Raw genomic sequence first — 27817 nt, 5'->3', positions numbered from 1 at the left:
GAATCTCTTTATCCACGTAAGGGTTGGGTGGGAGAGAATTTCAATCGAGGTAAATTGATTATTATACCATAATGAGGATAATATGAACATTTCACTTATAACTTAACAAAATCTTGGATGGAAAGTAATGGGCATGCAACTTGTAATTAAGAGTACAATTTGTAATTTAGGGCATTAAAGCGTATAATCTAGAGTTTAAACTTCACTCAAGTATGCAATCTGTAATTTAACTTTACAATATAAAAAACACATGTATACCAAAAAAGAAAAAAAAAGGGAAAATCAGCTTTCTTATCCCTCACTCCGAGACCGAAACTAATTCCCGGTAGATTGAAACACTCAATTTGATTAAAAAAAAACGAAGAAAGAATCTTAAAACAATTTAGGGAGGTGCGATTTACGTGGTGGTACCTGTTTTCGAGAAAAAGGGGGGAAAACCACAAATAAATAATGAAATAGAAAATATTAAATTTGGAATTACCAAAACAGGCTACACATTAATGTGCACGTGTTTTAAACAGCTCAAGCTTGAGGGTAAGTCCGTAATTGAAGTATTTAAGTGTATAACGTCTCTTCTTCATGGAACCCCGTTGAAATCATCCGCAGAAGTTGCACACTCTTCGTTACTCCCGAACTTCATCTGGATTCTGCGACTCCGTCTGGCACACTCTCCTTCAGCGGTGGATCGTCTCCTTCAAGAATTAGACAGAAGACGCTCTGGTATCTTCACCTTCTTTGTTCTCTTCTCGCATCTGTTACTTTCTTTGGATTTCTTGACCAAACATCTGTTCTTGCCTCTTCGTGGATCTCTCTCCCTCTCATCCATGGTTCCGAAAAACCCTTCTTCTTTGATTCACTGTCGATTGACCTATTTATGCTTTCTTCATATGCAGGGTAATTGCTTGAGAATATTACGATTCGAGATCTGCAAGCTGCCAACACTAGGTAACTTTAACCGATTTCTGTTCACTCTCCCGTGATATATGGATAAGTGTCTCCGACCTTGTTGGAGGATTACTTGACTTTGATGATTTGAAAGTATGGCTTTTGCTCAAGTGTTATCTGATTTAGACCCAGAATTGAAACCGGAAACCACTGCCAACGTTACTTCTGAGAAAGAGAATTGGAATTCCCCAGAAATCCGAGATGAAAAGGGTCTGAAGTGTTTGAGTAATTATGAGGACACCGCGTTTGATATGGAAAATTTGATGGATCAACATTTTAATACAGTAAAGGAGTCTGTTGATACAGAGGTCGATATAATTGAATGTGGGAATGCTGATGACCTCAGGATGGATCAGGCTGAAGATCCAAATGCAACTGAATATTCCAGTTCATTCGACAACACAATTTCAGGAGCTGAAGATGGTTCAAGTATCAGTGATTCTGAAGTGAAGTCAAGAATTGGTGGTGGCAATGAGTCTGTTTCTTATGGATTTGATAACGTGTTCCCAACAAGGTATCATCTGTTCCATCTTTTCTCATCTTCCCCCACCTTTCTAGAGTACCCTAATAATCCACCAATTCTTTAATAGATTTGAAGCCACTAACTGTGATAAACCTAAACCATATTTCTGAAGTTGCCAGATATTAAATTAGTGATGTTTGTTGAATCTTGATATCTTAGACTTGGTTTCACGCCAGAACGCCATCTTACATATCTCTAGTACTTGCCAGATAACTTTTTAGCAGGGAACTGAATCACGAGATGTCATGAGACTTTAAAAGTTTCATGTTTAGAGCCAACTTGGCCAGTTTTAACATGATTCTTTCCACTTCCGATTATATTTTGCAAGTTTCAACTTGGATACCTGTATACGTGTTGCTTATTCCCACAGAAAAGTGAGGATATTTGGTTGGAAACTTGGACAGGCATCCTTATTTATGCAAATATCAACTAAATAAATGTTTCTATTTTTTTCATGTACCTGAAATGTTATTTATAAATAAGCAAATTTCTCCTATCTAAATCGAATAAAAATAATTAAAAATCAAATTCCATAAAGATAAACTGCTATGAAGCAAATTTTATGGCTTAGCTTGAAGGTATATTGCCCTAGGATAGGGCTCACTCTAGGATCCTCTCTCTTAGGAACCAGCAGTCTTTTAGGCTGTAGGTGCCTTCAGATGAAGGAAATTTGATGCATCTAGGGTTTACAAGGGTTAGGGATAGGCCGAGAAGATCTCATCCAGGCTTAAGGTTGAAGGAATCTGGGTTTTGGGGATCAATATTATGCTGTAATTGTAGTTTCAGATCTGGAATTGAATTTAGGATTAGGTTTAATGGGTTTTAGGATTAGAGTTGGTTTGGGAGTTGCTCCCATAAGTGACAAGCTTTGGGAAAGTTGTTTGAGGTGGCATGACTATGTTTAACGAAGACCTATAAATGCCCCTGTGCGGAGAGGTGATATAATCCAGGTTGAAGGAACTAGAAGAGCTAGGGGTAGACCTAAGATAACCTTAAGAGAAGTGGTGAGAAAGGATATGCATAGCTTAGGCCTTGTATCTAGCATGACCTCAAACAAAACTGATTGGAAGGCAAGAATCCATGTAACCGACCCCATTTAGTTGGGACAAGGCTTATTGTTGTTGTTGTTTGATGGGTTTTAGGGCTGATTTGTAGGGATTTAGGGTTTCGATTGCTGCTGTAATGCAATTCCAGAATTAGACTTGAGGCTTCGGCTTAGGGAATGAGGCCTTAGGGTTTTTGGTTATGATGGGGGAGGGGCTGTTGTTAATGTTATATAATTTCAGGTTAATCCTAATAGGTTTGGGCTTAGTTTGAAGTATCCTACTTGGGTTAGGACTCTTAGGAAAGTCAGCTAGGGTTTGGAAGAGGTAGAATAGGGGTGGGAGGTGGTAATCCTAAAAAGGTTTTGAAGTTAGCTTGAGGTTTCTAGGAGCTATAGGGTATCTAGTAAAATTTGGGTTTAGGGTTTCTACAGGTTGAAGATGAATTGCAGGAATTTTGAAAATCTAATGGCTGAAGGCCTTTTAATGAACTAAACATAGGGATAAGGGGAAGAAAGGGAGCGATCCTATAGAGGAAGGGAGGGGGTGAGAGGGTTAGGGGATCTAGGGTTGTAGAGGAGGGGGTATGGTGCTGCTGCAAGGAAGAAGAAGGGTGGGGAAGCTTGCAAATAGGTTAGGAGAAGGGGGAGAGGGGGTTAGGAAGGGTCTGGGGTTGGTGTTTACTTACTTGAAGATGGTGAATGGTTGCTCGAGTTGTTGAATGATTGCTGGAATTTGCTGGAGCTTGAAGTAAATGGCTAAAACTACCACTCTAAGGCTGCTGTAGGCTTCCCCAAAGGAAACCTATTACTTCTCTTCCTCCAAACTTGCAATGAATATTTTATTTATCCGTTCCACTTGCCATTACAGAAAATGGAGGCTTTATTTATAGCATCTAAAAGAAACAAACTAAGACTTAGTCAAGGTAACTTACTTGACTTCAAATTACCACACTCTAATTCTAATTATGACTTTGACTTGACTAATTTCTCTAACATAAACAAGGACTCTGCATATCTTACTTTATAGAGATCCAATTTGGATTCTAAGAGTAGATATGGAGCCCTAACAAAAAGTAGACCGGAATTAGGGGATTTCGACACAAACTAGGAATCATGCTTAGACAAGGACTCTTTAATAAGTCACAAAATAATAATTTAAATGAGAAAAATAAAAGCAGATGACAACGAGCTGGACTTAATGGACTTGAGACTCTACAGAATTTGCAAAAAATGACCAAAATACCCCTGGATCAATTAGGGCCGCAAGGTTTGGGGGAGTAACCCTAGGCGTTATGCAACCCTTGGAAAAAGTTTACATCATTAATAGTCAATCCCTTCTAAAGAACTGAAAATTGGATTTTCGACAGCAGATGGGGTTTCTAATTTTGCAATGCTATTGTTTTTCTAGCTTATGCTGCCCTTCTTTGCTCAAAAAGAAAATTATTACTTTTCTCAGTTCTAGAAATTCACAAAATACTTATTTTTTTGGGATGAAGAAAATAGTATATAAACAACTGTGGGGGGGGGGGGCTAAAAAAACCTAGTTAACGTAGACAAAAGATAAGAGTTTAAGCCTTAGGTAACAACAATGAGTCTATTCGCAAAAGGATTTTCGAACCAACATCCTTACAGATGGTTTGCCACATTTGGTTGGAGGGTTGAGATTTGGTCCATCAACAAAGGAGTGCTCCAACCTGATATGCGAAATCGTTGTACATAAATGAGCTTGCAATGGTATTACAAACAATCGATCCTCTAAAGGTGGACAAAAGCCAGTTGCACTCACGATCAATGGATTGGTCCTCACCGTTGATAGATGGAGGTGTGGGCAAGGGACCATAGGTGAAGGGAGCGGCATAAAAAGAAGAGGGGAGGAGTATCTTCCATGCCCTATGGGCAAAAGATGTAGGTAAGATAAACTTAGGTGTGTATATGAACAAAGAAGGCTTGAGTGGGGAGGCAATTAGAGAGGTCTTTCCAAATTTTGAAGGATTGGCGAGGAATGTGACCTTTAATTTGGATGAGGTTGGCCCAAAGGATTGGGGGGATGGGGTGGGTGAAGTTCCAAGTAAAAGAGGTAAAGGAGAAGCCCGCTTTGGAGGAAATCCAAACTAATCGTTGAAGTGGGGAAGCGAAGTAGGGAGGAAGGGAGAGAAGTTAAGATGAGCGCTGGAGTAGGGAAGAAGGAATGGCCGGGTGGGGTGACTAGTTGCCCCTGGAAATTAAAAAAAAGGGAAAGAAAGGTAACTTTAGGGTAGACTCCTTAGGACCGACGAGATGATACAGGATGCCCAAAGCGTGTCAGAGTTCCATCTAGAGGCAGATGTTAGTTCCATCTACAATCACCTAAGAAGTAGCCTATAAGGTAAAATATCGAAGGTTGAGGAGTTTGTGCCATGCATAGGAAGGGTTTGAGTGAGCTGAGCTATCCAAATGAGTTTGATTTTAGTAATCAAGAGTATATCCAATTAACCAAATGAAGTTTTGCTTGGAAGAGTCCTCCTAGTCTATTTGAGGAGGTCTGTAGTGTTAGAATCTCTAACTTGACAGATTTCTAGGCCTCTTTCAAACGTAGGTCTATAAACTAATGAATAACTGATGGGATGGAGGAATTTGGAGGAATCTTGACCCTTCAAGAGGAAGTTGCGAAAGAGGGTGTTGAAAGACTTGGGTAGATTTAGTTAGTGTTTTCCTTTTTTGTTATTTCCTTATTGGGAATATATTCACTTGGATTTTATTTTTCTTGTAAGATTCCCACACGGAAGATTTGGTTTTTGTATTTCGTAAGTTTTCTATTTTCTATGTATAAATAAATAAAGTTCTCGTGTCCTTCAGATACAAGTTCGGTTTTCTCTAATTCTTCTAATACGGTATTAGAGCCAACTCCGATTCATCATTGAGTCCCACCACCACTGTCATGCCTTTCCCATCTTCTCTCTCTCTCTCTCAATCAGATGCACGACGAAGCTCCTGTTGTGTGTTAACAATAGAAAGGAAAAAAAAAAAAAAAAAAACCATTGCAAGAACTTGAATCACCATCTCTGAACTGAGTCAGTTGGAAGCTTCGGTTCCTAGTCTTGAAGAATCAATTCTTCCAGGTGAGTCTATCTCTGACCCTTCTTTTTAGCTTTCTTTGGACTTACCAATTGCATTGAGAAAGTAGCCGTAGACTTGCACAAAACATCTTATTTTTAATTATGTTTCATATCAGTCCATATCCCTAGAATTTATGGGTTTCATTTCCTCCTTATCTCTCTACTTCTGTCCATAACTCATGGCACAAAGTATTATCACACTCAAACTGCAAGGAAGCTATGGATGGGGAAATGCGAGCTCTAGAGAAAAATAGAACTTGGGAATTGGTGACTTTGTCTGCTGGAAAGTGGATTATTAGGTGCAAATGGGTGTTCGTGATGAAGCACAAGGTATATGGGATTGTTGAGAGGTACAGGCAAGATTGGTGGTCAAAGGCTTTACTTAGACTTATGGCATTGACTACCAGCCTACCAGGAAACATTTTCCCTTATTGCCAAGAGGAACAATAGTTTGGACTGTTCTTTTATGTGCTGTGAATATAGAGTGGAGTCTACAATAGTTAGATGTGAAGAATGCTTTTCTACATGGAAAACTCCAAGAGGTTTATATGGATGTGCCACCTAGGTATTCTACTATTAAGATTCATGGGAAAGTGTGCAAGTTGAAGAGGACGTTGTATGGGCTGAAGAATCTCTAAAAGCGTGGTTTGGAAGGTTCTATAAGGCCATGGTCTCTAATGGTTATAAGCAGAGCAATGCAGACCACACTTTGTTCATTAAGAGAGATGGTTCTCATATGTAGATGATATTGTAATCACAGGTAGCAACGATGATGAGGTTTTAGCTTAGAAGACCTTTTTGGGAATTGAGTTGAGATCAATGATTTGGGGAAGCTCAAATATTTCCTAAGGCTGGAGTTGGCATAGTCTGCCAATGGTGTATCTCTCTCTTAGAGGAAGTATACTCTAGATCTTCTCGAGGAAATTGGGATGCTTAGGTGTAAGCCTGTTGAGACGTCTATTGAAAGCCTAACCTATACTTAAAGGCAAAAGAGGGAGAACTGGTTGATAAGACGAGGTATCAAAAGTTGGTGGGAAAGTTTATCTATTTGTCTCATACCAGGACATACTTCACATTTGCAATCAGTCTTTTGAGCTAGTATATGCATGATCCCTACTCCACACTTAGATTTAGTGTATTGTATCTTGAGGTACTTGAAGGCCACTCCAGGAAAAGGGATTTTGATTTAAGCTCATGGACATTTGAAGATTAAGGCATATATAGATGCAGACTGGGCAAAATGCGAGATGATAGGAGGTTTATCTCAGGTCATTGTGTGTACATGGGAGGTAACTTGGTGATTAGGAGAAGTAAGAAACAAGCTGTGGTTGTGAGGTCTAGTGCCGAGGCCGAGTTTAGGGCAATTGCTTAGGGTATTTGTGAGGTACTACGGTTAAGAGGGCTGCTTTAGGAGATTGGGTCAGATTCAGATGTTCCTACATAGTTGTACTCAGATAGTAAATCAGCAATCGGCATAGCTCAAAATCTAGTACAACATTACAAAACCAAACATGTGGAGATTGATAGACATTTCATAAAAAAGAAGATTGAGGTTGGGTTGATTCATATCACTTTTGTTACTTCAGATAAGCATTGGGCTGATATGCTTACAAAGAGTTTGAGTATCAAGGTGTTTAGTAGTATCGTTGGCAAGTTGGGCATGGTAAATATCTATGCTCCAACTTGAGGGGGAGTATTGAAAGATTTGGGTAGATTTAGTTAGTACTTTTCTTTTTTGTTATTCCTTATTGGGATTAGATTCACTAGGTTTTTATTTTTCTAGTAAGATTCCCACATCAGGAAGATTTGTTTTGTTCTGTATTTGGTAAGTTTTTTATGTAAATAAAGCTCTTGTTGTGTCCTTCAGACACAAGTCAGGATTTCTCTAATTCTTCCTTCTGAGAGATTCGGTGTTATGGACAATGGGATTCGGGAAGACAAAGATACCACACCAACAAATGTAGTAGGATTAGAGAACCAATTTGATAAAAACCAATCTGCTCACAAAACAGAGGGCTTGTTACCAAAGTTTGAGCCTCTTCCTAATGAGGTCAAGCATGGGGATGCAGTGCTGGCTAATTAGGCAAGCATGGTTAAGTGGGAGGCCAAGGTATTTGATCATTAAGGGACCCTAGCAAGAAACATGTCAACTGAAGGAGGGAATTAGATTCTGAATTTGAGACACATGAGAGAAAAAAAATTGGATTTTAGGAGGTTGACTTTGAGACCAGAAATCATGAATGAGTGGAGGGAGGTTAGGACATTAGAGATAGAAGAGAAGTTGGCATTATTGACAATTGTAAGATCATCTGTAAAAGTAAGAAGGGTGAGATTAAGAGACTTACACTTCGAAAGGAGGGATGAGGTGAAGAACAGTTTTAGATTGAATACTATTTAGGGCTAAGGTGAAGTGGAAAGGAGTGAGGGGATGGCCTGCCTTGACATATTCCAACCTTGGAGGGAAAGAAAACTGCTTGGTTACCAATAACCAGGATGGAGAAGGCGGATGTAAAAATACAGGACTAGACCTAAATGGATGAAAGGGTGGGAGAACCCCATGAGGATAAGACATCATAGATGAATTCCAACTTAGGTAGTCAAAAGCTTTGTGGATGTCAATCTTGAGGAAAGTAGCATGGGAGGGGGATCATTGAACCTGTGAACAATTTCAAAGCACATAATGGTGTTATGAACAATAGTTTTTGCCAGAGATGAAAGTGCATTGATTGGGGCTAAATAGAAGGGGGACCACCTGTTGAAGACTATTCGGTAAGATTTTTGCAATGAATTCATAGAGGAGATCGCAAAGCGAGATAGGTCTGAAATCAAGGAGGGGAGGCTCTTGAGGTCTTAGGGATGAGACAGAAGAGTTGGGCTTGAGGAAAAAACTTTGCATGCCTTTGATGAGGTCCCCTTGAATAATAGACAAGCAGACAGAGAAGAATCCTATCTAAAGCCATGCCCTACTGGTTTGTGGGACGGGATAGCATCAAGGTTATCGTCATTGAGGGAATAGAGAGGAGGGAGAGGGCGAAAGAATTAGGGGCAAACTTGTTAATGAGGTCTGGAGGGAGGGGGAGAAGGGGGTTGGAGAGGGAAGAGAAGTGGCCAATGGCCTCATTTCTAATGCCCTCAATGGAAGTGGAGTTGAGGTTAGCTCTAGTCTTTAGGGCAATGGACAAAAAGCAGAATTGGAGTCCCCAAGTTCAACCACTTAATCTTGACTTTCTGGTGTGGAGACCAAGACAATTAGCTCTTTAGATTGCCACTTTTCCTTAATCAGCAAAGGAATTAGACAGGTCCAATTTAAGCTGATTTTGGATGTGGGAGAGCTTCACCCTATAGGCCGACCCACTAGAGGAGATGTTTCTGAAAGTGGTAGAATTTCAGGCTTTTAGGGCAACTTCGGTGGTGTTAAGCATACAATGCAATATTGGGGGGGGGGGGGGGGGGGGGTTGTTAGGGAAAGAAGCTGAATGCAGGCTGCCCATGGTGGTTTTATTCTCTGGATGCCGGCCAGGGATTGAATAACTTCTATTGGATCTGCAGGTAATGAGCCTAAAGAAATTCAAAGGAGAAAACCCCTTAACAGAACTTACAAAAGATGTGATCGAATTAAGATAATAAGATAGCAGCAGAATAAATCCCCTTAACTATTTGCCAGAATCACCACAAATGAATTTTTTTACAGTTATTATATGTCATAGTTGTCAAGGCATTGCCTAGGCGCCCTGGCCCTTCTTTGGGTCAAGGCATCTTGGTGTAGCCTTGTTGCTTTGCTTGGTGACGCCTTGGTCTTTGTTGCCCTCTATCCCCTTGCCTCACCTTGTCGTCGTGACAGCTATGTTATATATAGACTACGGTTCTAGGGACTAGATTAAACTTGGACTCTTGAACGTAATGCTATATTTACTTAATGTAGATCCACCACTAAAATGACCATTAAAAAAAGTAAGTGTAAGGTCCCAGGTCATAGGCGCCTGATCCTGCAGTTTTAAAGTGAAATGGGCCTCGTAATGGGCTCTATCTAGTTCAAGTACGAAAATAGTTTAATTATTTAGTTATCTTTAGACTTTTGTTTGTTTTAATTTAATTGGATGAATCCATCGATTCGATTGGTTAATTAGGATATTATGTCGGGTTGACGTAAGGTGGGACAGTGTGTCTTTTAGCATGTAATTAGGTCCATCAGTGCTCCTCAGGAAAAAAAAAGGGAAAAAAAAAGCTGGAGTTATGTTCTGTGTTGGTTACTTATTTTCTGTTGCTTTTCTATTAATGACTTTGTAAGGCTGTTACAACCCTTTAAATACCCATCGTCATGGATAAATAGAGAATTAGACTGTGATTTACTAAAATTGAATTTTGTGGCTTTCTCTTGGAGAGTTGAGAGAGAGCGCTTGAGATCCATTGCCGCAAGGTCAGGGACCTTAACATGAGAGAGCCTGCTGGGGTAGTGCTTTAGAGGTTTGCCAAGCTGGTGTGCTATGGAAGTTCAGTCTAGAGATAAACCTTTACCCCTCCCCCATCTTGGCTGTTGGACAGGTCAACCAAGCAAGATTTTTGGCTTTGGAAGTCACCTTCTTAGGCTGGATGAAGCCCCCAATTCCCTTCTTTTCCCCCTTTAATTTCTATTTTAAATTTTGGAGACCTTCTGATGCAGATTGTCACCAGATTTGGCTTCTTATGAGTCCTCTGGTGTTGGATCGTATATGTATTTGGCCTTTGATGATTCAATGGGTTTACTTTGTAACTGGCCAACTCGATGGGCCTAAAATATGGGTAGAAAATAGGAAAATGGAGTTTATTTACCTATTTCGAGTCTGTTTCCTTTATTATTTCACCTTCTTTGATTAGGTGACCTAATAGGTTAAGGATTGGGCATTTCCTTCTCAGTATGGGGGTCTATTTTGGAGTTAGTTTCTAATTTTGAGTTTGAATCTATGCCAGCCAATGTGGCTATTAATATAGATGTAATTACTAAGCTGAGCCATGACTTGACGAATTGAAAATTGATTTGATTTTTTATCTTTTATTGCTCCTGGTGAGGCATAATGGCATAGGATGGTTGTGTGACCATTTCCCTTCCCCCTTCTCAACAAAAGTTATTTGAATTATGCCCAACCCATTTCCTCTATGTTTCATATCATCCTACTAATATAACTTATGTTCTTGTGTACCCCAATCAACCATCTCATTTTAAAACCCTAAGAGATCCTTGAAAACTGGCCCATAGTTGATCCTATTCAGTCTAGGGCTATACGCCTATATCTGCTTCATTCATAGGGGCACCCACAGCCCAAAATCCTGATTGGAATTCATTCAATATAACCCATGGAATCTCTTTATCATCTTAGTCTACATTCTATTAGCCTTTCGGCCCCCAGGTAATCACCATAAACCCTGATTGTCAAGACAAACAAGCTGCTGTTTTGAAAATCTGCAATTACAAATCCTATAGATTCTGTCGACCCACTTTCCTCATCATTCCCAGCACTAGAATCCCTCAGCTAGACCTTCAGTCGGTCCAAGTTACAAGCCCCATTTGCACTTGAACCCTTTTGACCTAAGACTCCTAGTTTCACTCAACCACCCCCTAAATCTAAGACAACTCCTAAAAATCCTATCCAACCCGGAAACTGCTTTCCAGTTCCAACCTAATCTCAACCAAAACCAATTACCCAACCCCTTTTGCATTGTGTCCAACCCCAATCACTCATCACAACTGTCCTGAATTAGGATCAGATTTCTTTTTTGTAATTAACTCCCTTATTTAAAGCTACTGTCTATTACCTTACCCTAAAACCCTCAAAATCCGGACTCTCCTCGCCTATCTGGAACCTCAAAACCCTAATCCCAAGTCTGGAAATTGAAGCTGATTCTGTTAACATCTTGGAAAATCTAACAGAGTCTTGGAAAATCTGGCCCTTTCTTGGTCCTAACAATCTAAGGCTACATCATTACTTGAAAATTGCCCTTTCATAATAGAGTGTTGTGATATTCATATAATAATAATAATAATAATTATATTATTATATGGCTTTCCCATGAATTCTCTACAACCTCTTTCTTAATTAAATAAAATTGTGAGTAATAGAAATAGGCTAGAAATAGAAACTCTAATCTGCCAGACTATCAAAGTAGAATCACCCCATGAATTAGAAAATTGGTCATAGTTTACATCATACTGTGTTCTGTTTTTGAATTACCTAGCTTTTCAAATCTGAGTCTCCATATTTCTAGTATAATTCATTCCTGCCAGCGTATTTTTCTATTTCTCTAATCTGCCAGACTGTCAAAGTAGAATCCCCCCATGAATTAGAAAATTGGTCATAGTTTACATCATACTGTGTTCTGTTTTTGAATTACCTAGCTTTTCAAATCTGAGTCTCCATATTTCTAGTCCAATTCATTCCTGCCAGCGTATTTCTTTTTCTTTCTCTTTTCTTCCTTTACAGATGAATTTTTTGCATGCCATGTGCCAATATCTGGATCCCACCACAACCATTTGATCCATTATGTATCAAGCTGTTATTCTTGTATTTTAATTGTTGAACCAATAAATCAATGTTCACCTTTAATCCTTCTTGTAATGCGTCCCTTGGTTTAGCCCTGTGCCTAATTTTGGGTCCCACTGTAACCGTTTGATCCATAATGTATTGAGCTGTTATCCTTATGTTTTAATTATTGAACCACAGATATCAATATTGACCTTGTAATGCTGCCATGCAAGCAAATAAACCAGGGTAACAATTTTTGAGCAACAGAAGATAATCATCAGAACAATCCTTTCTTAATCAGAAGCAGCTTATGCAACGGCTTTGATGATATCTTCATTCATAGCTTGAATTATATTGCAGTATCTAACTCAAATTATATTTGGCTTCACTCTTTCAGGAGGAAGAAGTTGACACCTCATTGGAGGAGGTTCATAAGACCTTTAATGTGGCGGTGCAAATGGTTAGAACTGAGGATTAAGCAATTTCAGTCTCAAGCGTCAAAGTTCGATAAGGTTCTTGCAGAATGCGATCAAAGGAAACAGCTTGATTCAGGGAAGCATGCATTAGAAGGGTGTTGTATGAGGTCACTACCATTTTCTACACAGTTCTTGAGGAAAAAAGCCATGAAGAGGAGAAAACGGAAGAGGGTTGAAGATACAGTTGATTTATCACTATATATGTCACGTCATAGCCTGTTCTCATACTATGGTACATATATTTTGTTTATAAGAAATATGCTTTATCAGCCTATCTTTGTCATTTCTAACCTACATGATACCTTGCAGAGAATAAGAGGTACAATGTTGATGGTTTTTCTTTCGATGATGATTGCACTGACCAAGGTAAGATGATCTCTGTGCCTTCCTAGAGAACTTCGTTTCATTTTATAACACTGGGAGTACAAATAGGAAATAAGGAAATAAAATGTGCTTGCTGGAACCTACCTAGAATTTTTGATGATAATAATATAACCATAGAAAAATTGAACTACTTCAATTTGGTGGCTGTTTTCTTACGGTCTTACCTTTCTTGGATTCGAATGTTGACCATGTGCTTAAACCTAAGATACTGCCTGAATGAAAATTTATAGTTTGGATGAACAAGGTATAGGAGCTGAACCGTGTATATAGATGAGTAGCTGACCCAAGTGGTTTGATTTGACTTAATACGGTCTCCATGGGTATCCAAGCAGTGGCACTAGCAATTTTATCCTTTAAAATCTCAGAAGGTAAAGTTAAATCAATAAAGAAAAGGTAAAAAAGAGGCTGATCCTGAATCCAAAATCCAGCAAGAGACAAGTAAATTATTTTGAATGCAGAACAAGGGACAAAAAAGAACTGCAAGAAAATGTGTCACTTAAGTTAGACAAATTAGCCAAAATTCAAATGAACCCAATATTTTTAGTGGAAATGGTGTATTCTGTCGGTGCAATATACAGCAGAATCTGACAAAATTCTGATTGAAGAAAAGGGATATACAGAAGTCTTAGTTTTAATAGGAAATAACAATAGAGTAGATTAGCAATATTAGTCAAATCTCTTAAACGCAATGTAGTCTGTGGTAAACCTGGTGAGGCTGGGCCTAATCAACACATCTGCCTCATTTAGTGCAAACCCATGGTTGTAGATGAAGGTGTGCAACTGTTTCCCTCTCTTGATGGCATTCTGCACTCAGTGTACCACTGCCTTCCCCCATGTCTTGCAGCATTAGTCAATGCAAAGGCTGCATTAGTGGTCCAGAAGAGCCAGTACTTATTGTTATTCATCAGCTTTTGACCAGCCCTGATGTAGCCTCAATGGGATTGAGGGCCAAAACCAAGATCAAATCCAGAACCAACTTGAATTCTGGAAATTCAGGTTAGGGGTTTGTGACATCTGAAGTTTGGGTCTGGGTTTTGAACCAAACTCTAATTTGGGGGTGGGGTTGGGATGAAAGAGTTATGCTCACCAAAAATTTGCCAAAACTAATGAGATCTAAAAATTGGGTCATCCTGGGAGGAACTGGTAATATTCAATTCAGCAATTTCATTGGTCAGATCAAAATCAAATTCAAATGATTTTGTTAGGAGGGGATGGGGATTATAAGGTCCAAATATGGAATGATTTTAAGGGTTGGATGCAAAATATTTATAATGTTATACATTTAGAAACTAAAGGATTAAATAAGAAACTTAGGCTGTATGGTGGTTAGATGGGACAGTAAGGTATATTTGATGTAATCCCAGATTGATAGATGACCTACTAGGGGCCAATCTGCCTTTAATAGGATTCCGTAACAAACTAGCATTTCGGGTGTCATGGTGGGTGGGGGGCCGTGTGGGGTGTAGAATGATCAGATAGGGATAGGGCTTCAAGAGAACATTCTGCAGATCTATAGGAAGGGCTGGTATGAATTTCAGCCAGTTCTAATGGTTAAGAGTTGGTTTCCTAAAATTTAAGGGTTAGTTGAGACAAATTAAAAATCCACACCCAATGGTGTTTGAGAGGAAGTTAGAACCTGGAACTTCATGAAGTGCTAGGGATAAGGTGCTGAAGGGTTTCTCCGTAACTAAGCAAATTCTAATGGTGGGAAGTGGGGTTTTTAATTGGACAGCACATTTGGGAAGATGAAGTGCAGGTTCAATAATGGTATTAAATCTCACCGAAATTTTGGCAGATTTTGGTAAATCTGTCCTCACCAAAGGGAGATGGTGGGTTAAAATAAAAATGGACCAGAACTTGACTGAATATTTGAAAATTTTGATACTGCTGTCTGAAATCTTGAAATTTCAGTTGTAATCTTAGAAATTTTGAATTTTAAATCTCGGGAATTTTGGAAATTTGTTGGGACTCCCACTCAAGGGGATGTATTGAACCAATTTTTGGGGACAGCATCTCTCCTTTCCAACATACCAGCCCCTTACATGCTACAGTGACATCATATGACTTATAATGTAAGGCTAAGATCAATGATGACTTAGCCCCAATTGGACCCGTAAATCAGAAAAATCAAGACTTAAGAAAGAATTGGAAGTCTACAGGGTATGGCCAAATCAAATTGTAAAGACTAGATCAGGATTTGAATGGACAACAATAGTTATAATACTGCAGCAATTTCAACTCAGACTTGAACAAGAGAAGAAGAGGGGGAAAAAAAGGAAAGTACAAGTAAAGGAATAAAAGAGTTCAGCTCTCTCAGCTACGTTCCTCAACCCTAGGTATTTTGCTCTCAACAACAAGATCCTTACCCTTCTTATCACTCAAGGAAGGGACGAGAAGAACACAAAATGGAGTTCCATTAATCAATTTCATAAAATTTGTGTGCTAAGAACAGGCTATTACATATTTACAGAGTCTTGCTCTCCAATTTACATAGAATGTAGAAACTACTTGATTTTGTTGAGCTGGCTAATATTCTCAACAATAACTAGAATACAAACTTCCTAGAATTAAAAATTAGAATCTAGACATTATCGATCGGTCACATGCTTGAATACTAAAATAGAAACTGACATTAGAAACTTAGGAAACAACTAAAATAGAAAGAAAATAAAATCTTAGTCTTCCAAACCTGCATATGCAAGTGGGACCCATAAAATCTTCTAATAATATTCTCATTAATATCCAAAGAAAAGGCTGTGACACTGTTCACATAGAAAATGTTTTGGTCCTTCTATGATAATTGCTAGGGTGGTTTGATTTGGCCCAGTTGGTCCAATGGAAACCAGTTCAATTCAGCCCAGGTTCTACATCAGCTCTCCCCTTAGAAAAAATTCCTCCTCGAATTATTTAGAGAGTATGTATGAGCTTCATGTTGTGCACATCTGTCTTGAATACATAAGAATATTCAGGTAGTGCCACCCCCTTCTTTCCCTTGTACTTTCTTCTTCCCTTCGGGGTGTTTATATTATATTCATATATTCATCCCCCCAAAAAAAGAAAAATCCAGGTAGTCCAGTAAAGATATGAACATATTCTAGAAGATGTGGAGTTTTCTCTTCAATGTACTTAGGTGAATAACAATTTTCAAGTGTTCAACTTCCTCATCATCGGATGTATATATTGGGTTTACAACTTCTTCAAATTCATGTTCAATAAGTTCAGCCTTCTCATTCATAGTCTCTTCCATGGCTTCTTCAACCTCTTCATCAACTACATGGTCCATGGCTTTAACTTTTTTGGCTTCAACTTCTTCATTGGAAGTCTCAGTATTTGAAACATCAAGAATTGACTCTTCCTTTGTGACTGAAATAGTTGGAGTTGCACTATGAACCTCATAGATGTCATTATTTTTTTTCTATGGCATCTTCACTCTCTAATTCTTCAAGGGCAACATGAACAGCTCATTCGTCTCCAAATTCTGGTTCACACACCAAAATATCCAGAATGGATTTAAAGATTGTACTCACTAAGTCTATCTTTTCGGAATCTTCCATCTTCAATACTTTCAGCGACTTTTGTGGTAGCATCTGTTGGAGTTGGACAATAGTTGGAACATATTTCAGCCTTACACTCTTGGATTTCTCCTTCCATAGTATCAAATCTGTCCTTCAGGCTTTGTATAGTTGAAATGGATCATTCCTAGAAATTGGAGCATGGTTAGGGTTGTTGTAACTACCCTCTTCCACCATGGATCTAATATCAATGATGTAGAGCTAAGATGAAGGATGACTTAGCCCCGTTTAGACCTACAAATCAGAAAAGTCAGAACTAAGACAGAATGAAAGTCTTAGGGGTATGGCTGAATTAGATTGTAAAGTCTAGATCCCCATTTGAATGAATTATAGCAATAGTTCAATACAGCATCAACCTCAATACAGGTTTGAACAAGAAAAGAAGGGGGGGAGAAATGGGACAGATTCCTCAACTCTAGCTATTTAACTCTCAAAACAAGGTCTCACCCTTCTTATCTTTAAAGGAAGAGAGTTCATATTTACAGAGTGCTAATACTTGCTCTTTTAAGTTACATAGAATGTAGAAGCTACTAGATTTTGTTGAGCTAGCTAATATTCTCAGCAATATCAAAACTAGAAAGAAAGTAAATAAAATCTAATAAAATCATAGTCTTCCAAAGCTGCAGATGCAAGTGGGTCCCATTAAATATTCTAATAATATTCTCATTATTATCCAAAGAAAAGGCTCTGAGACTGTTCACGTTACTGTTCATTTGAATAGTGTTTTGGCCCTCCTATGATACATGCTAGACTTGTTTGACTTGGCTCGGTCCAATGGAGACCGGTTCAAGTTCTATATCAAGTTATCGCAATGGATTAAGGGTTTTCTTCAGAAGTTGGTGATCAATATCCTTTGCAGCCTTGCAGGTAGTCAAAGAACTCTTAGAAAATAGAATCTATAACGAGCTTAAGAACTAGAAGGAAGAGTGAGTCAAAGACGATGGAGGAGTGCAATAGTAGGAAAGAGAGGTTGCGATGTATATTTTCCTAATTGCAGTGCTGGCTGGTTTGTTTTTAATGTTTTAAAATAACAAAAATTCATAACTGCCTCTTCTTAATCTGGCAGCAAACTACACAAATATACCAAAGGGTAATGTGGCACTGTGACAAATATACCCCAAGTGCTGCCGCTATCTCTTAACACTCCCCTCCAGCTTGGAATAATTAGAACATATATCAAAAGACTTCATCAATCTTGAGCATATCTAGCAATAGTAGATGCTGAGAGACACAGGAACTTCAACCATGAGATAAACATCAGCAACTTGAATTGAAATCTTCATGTCGAACAAATCCTCCAACAATGTGAACAATAGGCAGTAGTGAAGATGAATCATATCCATAAATGTAGCAGCAACAATAATGTCAAGGGTTCTATCAAAATAGTACCAGTAGTAGGGAGGAATCTCCACAAAAGTAGATAAAGTGTGCAGCTCCAATGTTCACACTTGTAATTAAAAATGCAGCTCCAATGTCAACACAAGTAGGTAAGAAGTCCAGCTCCAATGTCTGCACAAGTAGGTAAGGTGCTGCTCTGATGTCAGCACAAGTAGATAAATAGTGTTGTTCCAATGTCTGCACAAGTAAATAAACAGTACAGCTCCAATGTCCGCACGAGTAGGTAAAAAGTGCAGCTCCAATGTCCGCACAGAGGTAAAAGGTGGATAGAATAATGAGAAAATCTTCAAAAGAACCATCATATAAAACATGCTCTATCCTCAATCACCCAACACAACGACGAAGGAAATCCAAATTGATGTGTTCCATGGTCCACTTAGATAAGATAATGTCAGCTTAGTAATTAATCTATCAATCCCAACTGAACTCCTTGGTTGAATCCAAGCAAACATATCTTAAATCCTGGGTTCCAAACCCATTTTGATTATTCCTGGGCTTACAAAACCAACAAATTGGCCCAACTTGGAGAATTATGGCAATGCTTGTAATAAACCAGATTTTTGTCAAGGGGCTATTGATAATAAAGGAAAGAATGGCAATGATGTAAATATTGCAAAACTGAAATAGGAACGGAATGAATGTTGGGAGAAATCTCAAAAGGAAACACAAGCTAAAGGGTATAGTTGGAAGGGAAAAACTTTTAATGGCAACATGTAAATAACTTGGAGATATGGGTAATAATTAGAGATGGGATTTCCATATATTGAATACCAAATAAGTTAAAGCTAAAAGGATGAAAGAAGAAGTCAAATCTGGTAACTTTAGGTAATGTGACAACTCAGTACTTCCTGAAAGTGAGCACTGAACAAAATAGAAACTTTTTTCCCTTTTTCTTTTGAGAAGAGGGGGAACTATGGCAATAGGAGAAACTCATCATCTTCAACCTCTAGACTCAAAGCAATAAAGGTAAGAGCTCTCGTCTCCAGTATGAACCAGAGGCTAAAGCCTGGAAAAACTTTGAATGAAGAACTTGTGGAACAAGAACTTGTGAAACAAACCCAGATCTATAACCTGTACTTGCAAACAGTGAGAGAAATAAAGAAAAGAGAAAGAATGAAAGAGAAAAATTAGACTGCAAAGAAGGTAGCAACTGACATTGTCAGATATCAAGTAATAGCAAATAACTGATAGCAACAGTAGAGAAAGGATCAGCATTGATTGAAAAATATCAACATCGGATTCTTCAATTGCCTGATTCTGTACCAATGGGGAAGCCACATCAACAAAAAGACAAGCACTAATTCTAGCTATTGCTCAAAAATCAGATCTTAAACAGAGTATAGTGAAGCAATCGAGACCAGATAAAACCAAAAGAACCAAAGGAACCGCGGGCCAATTCAGATTTTCTGACCTTAGAAATTCTGTAAAATACCACATTGAGCAAGTTCATCATAAACTTAGTTGGAAAACACTTTAATCCATCATAATCCTTCCAGGTTGATGAAACGAAGGTCTAGTCTATGTTTGAACAACAAAGAACTTAGACACAGAGCCGTAGATAAGAATCTTTCTTCAAATTAAAAGCTTTGAACGACTCTTGAAACAGCGAGCGAGAAGTAGCAACCAGGAATTAGATAATGCTCTGATACCTATTGGAAAAAGAACCCTATAACCAGCCTGAGAACTAGAGGGAAGAGAGAATCAGAGAAAATGAACAAGAAGTGTGATGGCAGGAAATAGGGCCTGCAATTGTGTATGATGAGAACTGGAGGGAAGAGAGAATCAGAGAAGTGAAGAAGTGTGATAGCAGGAAATAGGGCCTGCAATTGGGTATGTTTTCCCAATTGCAGCCCTGGTTTATTTATAATGTTTCAAAATAACAAAATGTCAACCTGCCCCTTATTATTCTGGCGGCAGACTACACAATAAACCAAAGAGAAAAACAATACTTAACATAATGTGCACTAAGACAAAGTTACCCTTAGTGTCGGTGCTATTTTTTTAACAGGAACAATGCATGTTACTTGCGGAGTACCTAGAAATTGTATTAAGACTTCAGGAGAATATGATGTGATGATGGCCTTAAAAATTATGTACTCTATGAATATAAATCTTTTTCCTTTCGGTTTTTTTTTTTTTGGGTTGGGGGGGGGAGTGAATTAGTTGTTAGAGATATGAGATACGATGATGTAGCCACGATTGCAGGACTCCCCCTATCAAGTTACACTGGAGTATCTCATATCTCTAGCAAAAGGTTGTAGAGGGAGATTGGCCTGAAGTCCAAGAGAGAGGTGCCCCAATCCGTTTGAATATAAGCTAGAGAAAAGGTTGGTTGACAGAAGAGAGCTAGGAGGGATTGAGGAAAAAACTGTGGATGGCCCGAACAAGTTCTTCTAGAATGAAGTCCAAGTAACCAAGAAGAAGCCCCATGCTAAAGCCATGAGGGGCTGGGGCACGATTAGGCATGTGAGAATGGATGGCAACTCGGATCTCAGAGGGGGAAGAGATTGCTCGAAGAGACTTGAGAAGGGGGGATCAACAAATTTGTTGATTGGTTGTGGAGGGAAGGGAGGTGGAGCAAGGAGGGATGAGCAGAAAGAGACAACTTCTTGCTTGATATTGGGAGCATCAGAGATCCAAGTTCCATTATTAAAGAGAAGGATGAGAGTGGAGTTGCAGTTAGACGAGCTTTGAGGGAACGGTGGCGGTAAGCCATATTCGAATCACCTAGCTCAAGCCATTTGACCCTAGATTTTTGGAGAAAAAGCTCTCTTGAGGAGAGAGAAAAGAGAGCCTCTAAGAGATGGTCTTTTATTCCATGGCAAGGGAGGGGTTGAGGGGGTCCACCTGGATGGGATTGAGCTCTGACAAGTGACAAGGCTAGCATGAGAAGAGTTCTAGGACTTGAGGGCTGGTCTAGAAGCTTCCAAAAGCACCCAAGGGGAGGGAGAGGTAGTGGATTGGCTTTTCCTAAGCATTGTGAATAGTGTGGAGGAAAGTTGGGTTGGAAGATCACATGTCACCGAGTCCTAAACTTTCCCCCAACCCTCCTTTTCTTCCCCCTAACCATGGCAAGTTTCTCGATTCTTCTATGTTCTATCACTGTAATTTGAGAAAACCTCAGTCCTCTCTTCTAAGACGTAATTCTCTATAGGAATAGCCTCACCAACATCACTATACCCTTTTGGTTGTGAACAACAGCCCCACCCAACCCCTCGAAACCCTAGAACCGTATCCCCAACCTTGCGCAACCCTAACCTAATCTGTAAAGTAGTGAGCTACAGCAAATTGAGAAATCAAAATTAAAAGAAAGGAAAATTCAATTAGAAAAACTCTGGATAGGAATGCTCTCTCACTCCCTATCAATCTAGACCAATCTAACACCCTAAACCCTAGCCGCAAGCCTAAAACCGTAGAAAGGTGTTGCTAATCATCCACAGCATCAGGATCAGTCTTTCCCTGCCTTGGTTCACATCAATTTTACTCTTCCTGATAATTTCTTGAAACAAGCTTATGTTAACCCTTATTGCCATAACATCTATCAGGTCTACATTCTTACTCAATAAAGATACAGTATTTCAAGATGCTAATCTAATCCTACTTTTTTGGACAATCTTCTTTATTTGCATGACTGCACTTGTCTACAGTGTGAGAACCCTTGCTTTTCTTGTCACTGCACCTGAGCACCAACTAGCTAACTGTTGCTGTTTATTCACTAGAACTTGGTAAAGTGTAGTTTGTCACGTGCAAGAGACCCCGAACATTAGATTAAAAGGGGGGGGGGGAAGGGGTTCTAGATTCTATGTAAAAAGAGTTTGGCTATAGTGCTTTTTTGGTGCTGGACCTGCTGGTTGAGAATTTGACATACCATTCTTCTTCCTTGATCTGGGCTTGGAACCAGCAGCAGTGTACTAGTGGAGCTGAGCACTAAACTTACTAGTAATTATCCTAATTTAACACGAACACTCTAAGGTTAAGCCACCTGGTACTACTATTTTTGTGTGTTCATGCTTAACACAACTACTCCCTCCCCTCCCCCTCCCTCCTGGGTAAAAGAAAAAGCTTATAAATGAGGATCTGCAGGCCATTACAAGTAACCCAATGCCCAAATAAGGTCTCTCTAAGCTCATTTCACCAATCTCCTACACACGGCAGTCACATCTCTCCATCAGACAACACACATCATAGACAGCATAAACTCACACACAGCCAATGGAGGGTTGGTGGAATGGTTGAGAACCTTATTTTTGGGTGGAAAGATCATGGATTCAACCCTTGCCGGCAGCATACGTGATGTCCCATTTCTTTACATTCACACACAGAGCAATCGGATAGCATGGCAGAGTTCACTGGAACCTCAGAACTAGACAACACACCTCATACAAGGCATAAACTCACACATAGAGCAATCGGATGGCACGGCAGAGTTCACTGGAAACTCAGAGAACTGATATCATTAACTCAGCAACTGTAACAACTGTTTCATTTAATTCAGCAGCATTACATTGCATGACATTTTCCTTAAATCTGAGTACATTTATAGGGACACCTGAGAGTCCTCTCCCCTGCAAGGTCAGTTTGCCATTTCTCTTTGTAATTCTTGCCTCCTTACCCTTTGCTTTTCCGTCCCTTATATGCCTACAAAATTCCTAACTAACTGCTGTCCATGTGGACCACTTTCCCCTGCCAAGTCCAGGTGTGCTTGGTTGTGGCTGCCATCCAGTTGACTTCTGCCACCTGTTCCCTGCTGTTACTTTTGCTGATCCATTTCTTACATGGTGAGCTGAGAATGACTTCCTGTATCCCCTTCTGTTCTTGCATGTGTTTGACCTTGGATATCAGGGGGTGCATATCAGCATTCTGCCCCTGCCCCCCCTCCCCCCGGCGGGGGGGGAGTGTTTGGGGGAAGATGAGAACTCAGAGACTTGAACCCAAGATCTCTTGGTAGGGTGGCTTTTACACTCCACAGTCTATACAGCCACCAACTGTGCTAGGCAGGTATTCAGAATTAGGCAATTTTAGTTACATCAGAATTTTGACATGGGTAGCAATTCTTTCGTTTTAGTTAAAAAAATCATCATATTACAGAACTAGGCATAGTCATTAAAAATGTAACATTTTATATTTAGCTTGGATGAGAAATAGTCTCCTTTTAGGTTAAATTTGTAATTCCACATTCCATACTGATTTCGGAAGTTCCTGAATTGCATCAGATTAGTGAGCCATTGTCTACATCATTATCTGACCTACACCATGTTGGCTGTCCAGATCTTGCATCCAATAGAGAGTAGAGCTTCAACATAAATATGTGAAGTTTTAGACACTGAAACAAAATTTCAAACGACCTAAATAGCTGTAGAATGTATTCTAAGATAGCAGATACCCATCTTGAAGTGGAAGTATCAACTCTCATCTTTCTTTTCCTGGTCCTCCTGAGGGAATTTGTTGAGAGCATGGCTAGTAATTTCTTGGAAGTGCTATTGCTATCACTCGATCGTGATGCATCCCTTGCCTTTTAGTTTCAATTGTTCTTGTCGAATCAATATTTTGTCGTCCTCAGTATTTTTCCGATTTTCCTTTCTTTCAGTTTTACTGTTTAGATTACTTGCAATTTACAGATTGAAGTGTATAGTAATTGGATGCCCCTCCTAATCCTTACCATTTGATTGTAAGTTGCTTTCTCAATTACTTTCTAATCAGTTATCCTACTGGTACATCATAGGAATGGTTTTATGCATAATTCTGCTGGTTAGACTTTAGGTGAAGTTAGCTTCTGAATGCCTTGCAAAAGTTTCTGAAGTTCAAATTTTGAAACTTTAATTTGAAGCAACCACTGTTGTCAGTTTTAGGAAACTAGAGCCAAATAAGAACAGTGGAAGGAGTGAAAATCAAGAGAAGAAGAGATAGATGGAGAGTTGTGTGGAATGCAGCTCTCCCCCTAACATGGCTACTTTATTAATAACCAAAGGAAATTCGGATCTAGGATACTTCGTAAGTCTGGTTACACTTGATGTACCAAAAATGGAAACTAATCTTCCTAGTATTGCTTGATACTCAAGCTACAAGGAAAAGGAAATAAACAACAATGGAAGGAATATAAAAGACATGTGGGTCATAAGTCATAACTGATGCACACATCCATGGTCATGTATCCTTACTTGTTAACGACTTTCTTTGCTGTGGGCTTGCCTTTCTCTGGCTATTCAATCTTCTTCATAGTTGATGAAGGCCATAAACAGAGTGAGAAGTGGCAGATAGAAAACCTTGAAATAACGGAAAAACCGATAGAGTATCTAGATACGATCAGAATAAATAAAAAAAAAAAATTAAAAAAATCATTGCTCAGCTCAATCAAAACATTGAACTATGAACTAGCCAAAAAAAAAGAAAAACATTTTATGATGGATTACAAACATAAATTAAGAAAACATCGGCTGAAAAGGGAATCCTTTAAACTAAATAGAAAAATTTATAGACCATATTATTGAATATGTATCATTTACTGTTGGTCTTAGTATTATTAGCCATTGGGTGCTGTTGCTTGGTGCAGTGACAAAAAGCTCAGGTGAGTAATGGGATGATGAACGGGTTTGGACGATCTCTAATCTGCTCCTTCCCAGATCTACAAAAATAGAACTTGACTAGGTTGCCACTTGCCCAATAGTTTACAATGGATAGCTTATGTTGTAATCATAACCTTTTCATGTATGTGACTCAAATTATATGTCAGAGTTTCTTATGACATCCACTTGACTGCTTCTTATGACATCCATGTTCTTATGGCAGGGGTTGTGGATTGTAAAGTGAAATATATTTCTAGGGAAGGGAATCTTTTTGCCATTCCTTAGCCCGGAAGGCCTTGTCTGTTTCCAGCAGGACAATTTAGCCAATTTCCAACCCCTGGATTCTCGAGTTATGCTCTCTTTAGGGTTTAGGGTTTGCTGGTTTTTCTCAATGAATTCAGTTTAAACCCCCCCCCCCCCCACCAAAAAAAAAAACTCAAATTATATGTCATATGTAGGCAAATTTGTTTTCTAAACTAAATAATGATGGTATATGCAATGGCATACCCAACAAAAAAAAAAACTCAAATTATACGTCATATGTAGGCAAATTTGTTTTCTAAACTAAATAATGTTAGTATATGCAATGGCATATAGTTTATGTTGGATTTGCATCTATCATTGTTGTCCTCTGCACTTCTGTTGGATTGTTATGTACATTGAACATCTTCCTTAGTCCTTTTTGAGAGAAATGTCAAATGTTTACCTGGGAGAAAGCCTTTTTCAACTTTCAATATGAAGTGATACTACACACTTCTGTTAATTGTTTTCATATGCATCAGTATGTGATATGTTTTGAACATCTTCTTTATTGTTGTCCTCTGCACTTCTGTTGGATTGTTATGTACATTGAACATCTTCCTTAGTCCTTTTTGAGAGAAATGTCAAATGTTTACCTGGGAGAAAGCCTTTTTCAACTTTCAATATGAAGTGATACTACACACTTCTGTTAAGTGTTTTCATATGCATCAGTATGTGATATGTTTTGTGCTCGTTTGATAGATTACTTGTGCATGTTTCTGTGAGTGAAGAATGACTTTGATCTTGCAAACAATACGGCTATAGTAACAGTGGACAGAAAAATGAGATCTGTGTAGGTTATATTTAAAAGTTGTGAGGACGGTTCTCTTCTGGTCAAGTGGAGTATATTGTATTGTAGGATGTCATTCAATGTTTGACACTCCATCTGCAACCCGTTGTTGTGCATGTTAATAATTGGCATACACGAGTTATGTAGTGCTGTAGACCTGAAAACCATGATAAGCCAATGGAATATTGGAAGTGGTAAGTTTTTGTTCTCTCATGTCTTACTATCTATTGGAATGGAAAACTTGAGTCATGTCTTGCTCCTCTCAGTAGTAGGCTTCCTGGTTGTTCCTTGCCACTCTTGATTAGCAAAGGATGAATTCCATCAATCGAGTATACAGCAAAGTTGGTTCTTTTCCAGACCATGTATTTAAAAATTCTGTAGTGATCTCCAGTCAACTAGTCTGATATTTGGCGGAAGCTTTACTACAATCATTTACTGTTGATTGGATTCACATGTGATTCAACTGTTCACATATGGTGCTTCTGAGTCAATTTACACAGTTTTGACTCTGCAAGAAAGTTCTATTTATGTTATAACTGTTTCAGTATTGCTGTTCTCTTGGAAAACCTTAGTTCTCTTTGATACTTTATAAAGGTCTGTGACTTATTATTAGATATGACTTTCCAACGGCTTGTATCTTTAATATATTTGTTATTTTTGGGGGCAGTTATTGCAGCAGAACAAAATCCCAGTGGTGGTGGTGAATTTGGTGGTGATTTTGAGTTGCCATTAGTTGACTCTGGAGATGGTGATAATCCCTTGGAACAAATCCTTTGGAAGATCGAGGTTGCACAATCTCGAGTCCATAAATTGAAGACACAGCTTGACAAGGTGATGAGCAGTAATGCTGGGAGGCTGTCTTCTGCAGAGAATTTAAACCTGCTGCCATCTGAGGTGCCTTCAAGTTCTGCTCGAAGTCCAACTGTCTCTCTTGGCAAAGGATACACCACACAGTCTAGAGTTTTATGCACTCCACCTCCACATGTGTCCAAGCATAAGATTGGTGATCTGGTCTTGCCTGAAAAGGCAGTTTCAGTTAATGGGAAGGCAAATTTTGTTCCTGACATAATTGAGAGAACAGTGGGTCTACTGTCTGCTGATATTTGTCTGTATCAACCACAGATTGGTGATTTACATGAAGATGTAAAGTCAATGCTGTTGTATATCATTTTTGCAGTTCTTTAAAGCATAATATTTCTTAATTTCACTGCAAGGAGGAGTTACTTGATTTCTTGTTCATGTTTTATTTTATTGGTCATATGATAATTTTGGTTTTCTTTTTCTGTTATAGATTGAAGATGATCTTTTGATACATAATCATTCAATGCACGAAGATTTTCAGAGTTTCGAATTTTTAAAGGTTCAGCTGTTACAGAAGCCTTGTGATCCAGCAAAAGAGCAGGAAGAGAACAAGATTTTCCCAGTTTCAGAATCAGAACCTTACGTTGCCCAAAAGATAATTGCAGCTGACGACCAGGTGACTCGGAGTTCTTGCTTCACTCCTGACTTGCAGGTCCCTAAGAACAAGAGAAAACGAGGGGAACGGAGAGCTGGTTTTGGTAGCTGGAGTAAGAAATCATCAGATGAGCCTGAACATTGAGCTTGAAGACTTAGAAATTGGCCTCTTCATTCAAAGAAGAAAAGAAAAAAATTGATCCAGTTTCTCATCTTTACTTAATGTGAGATTTTCTTTTGTTGATAAACTGTAAATGTATTTAATTGGGAAATGTACTCTGTCTCGGAGCATAGCATTCGTTTGCATTTCCTTGATTCTCTCTTTACCCCTTTGGAAACTTGGGGAGTGCTAGACTACGCTATGCTTCTGGACAGAGAACTACTTCCCTTATTTGATATACTAGATTATTGTTGAGATCATGAGTTCTTTTCTCCCTCTCCCTGTAAAAGGTTATTTTCATTTTCTTTGTTTTATGAAATCCTAATAATTTTGTTTAGTTTGAAGCTTGGGAATCCAAAACACACAATTGGCCTTTTTGTTAAGCTGTTTTAGTTAAGATCTGAGCATCACGAGTATTGCAGTTCTCTTCCTCCAGAATTTACTCCCACGAGGGCAGGAATTGAATCATTCAGAAAATATCTAAGGATGGAAAAGGTATGAACTGGATGTTAATTATGGAACACTGGTACTGTGCTCAGTGGGATTTTTTCTCTTTTTATTTTTTATTTCTCATATTTTTGCAGTGGAAATCTCCTGCATATCCTTGGAATCGC

At 38.8% G+C, this 27817-nt stretch overlaps 1 protein-coding gene across 1 annotated transcript; it reads left to right on the top strand.

The window, feature by feature from the left end:
* The first annotated feature begins 600 nt into the window (after positions 1-600).
* LOC149029530 (uncharacterized) lies at positions 601-27817 on the top strand. The gene is made up of 6 exons (XM_089141933.1): positions 601-720; positions 894-1459; positions 12503-12813; positions 12891-12947; positions 26256-26731; positions 26880-27817. Exons 2-6 carry the CDS (start codon positions 1041-1043, stop codon positions 27186-27188), a joined length of 1572 nt encoding a protein of 523 aa, XP_088998059.1. The 5' UTR covers positions 601-720; positions 894-1040; the 3' UTR covers positions 27189-27817.

The sequence above is a fragment of the Hakea prostrata genome, chromosome 1 (assembly GCF_041222555.1).
Source record: "Hakea prostrata isolate BN-2017 chromosome 1, UWA_Hpros_2, whole genome shotgun sequence".
NCBI lineage: Eukaryota > Viridiplantae > Streptophyta > Magnoliopsida > Proteales > Proteaceae > Hakea > Hakea prostrata.
This window is presented reverse-complemented; position numbering and strand designations above follow the sequence as displayed.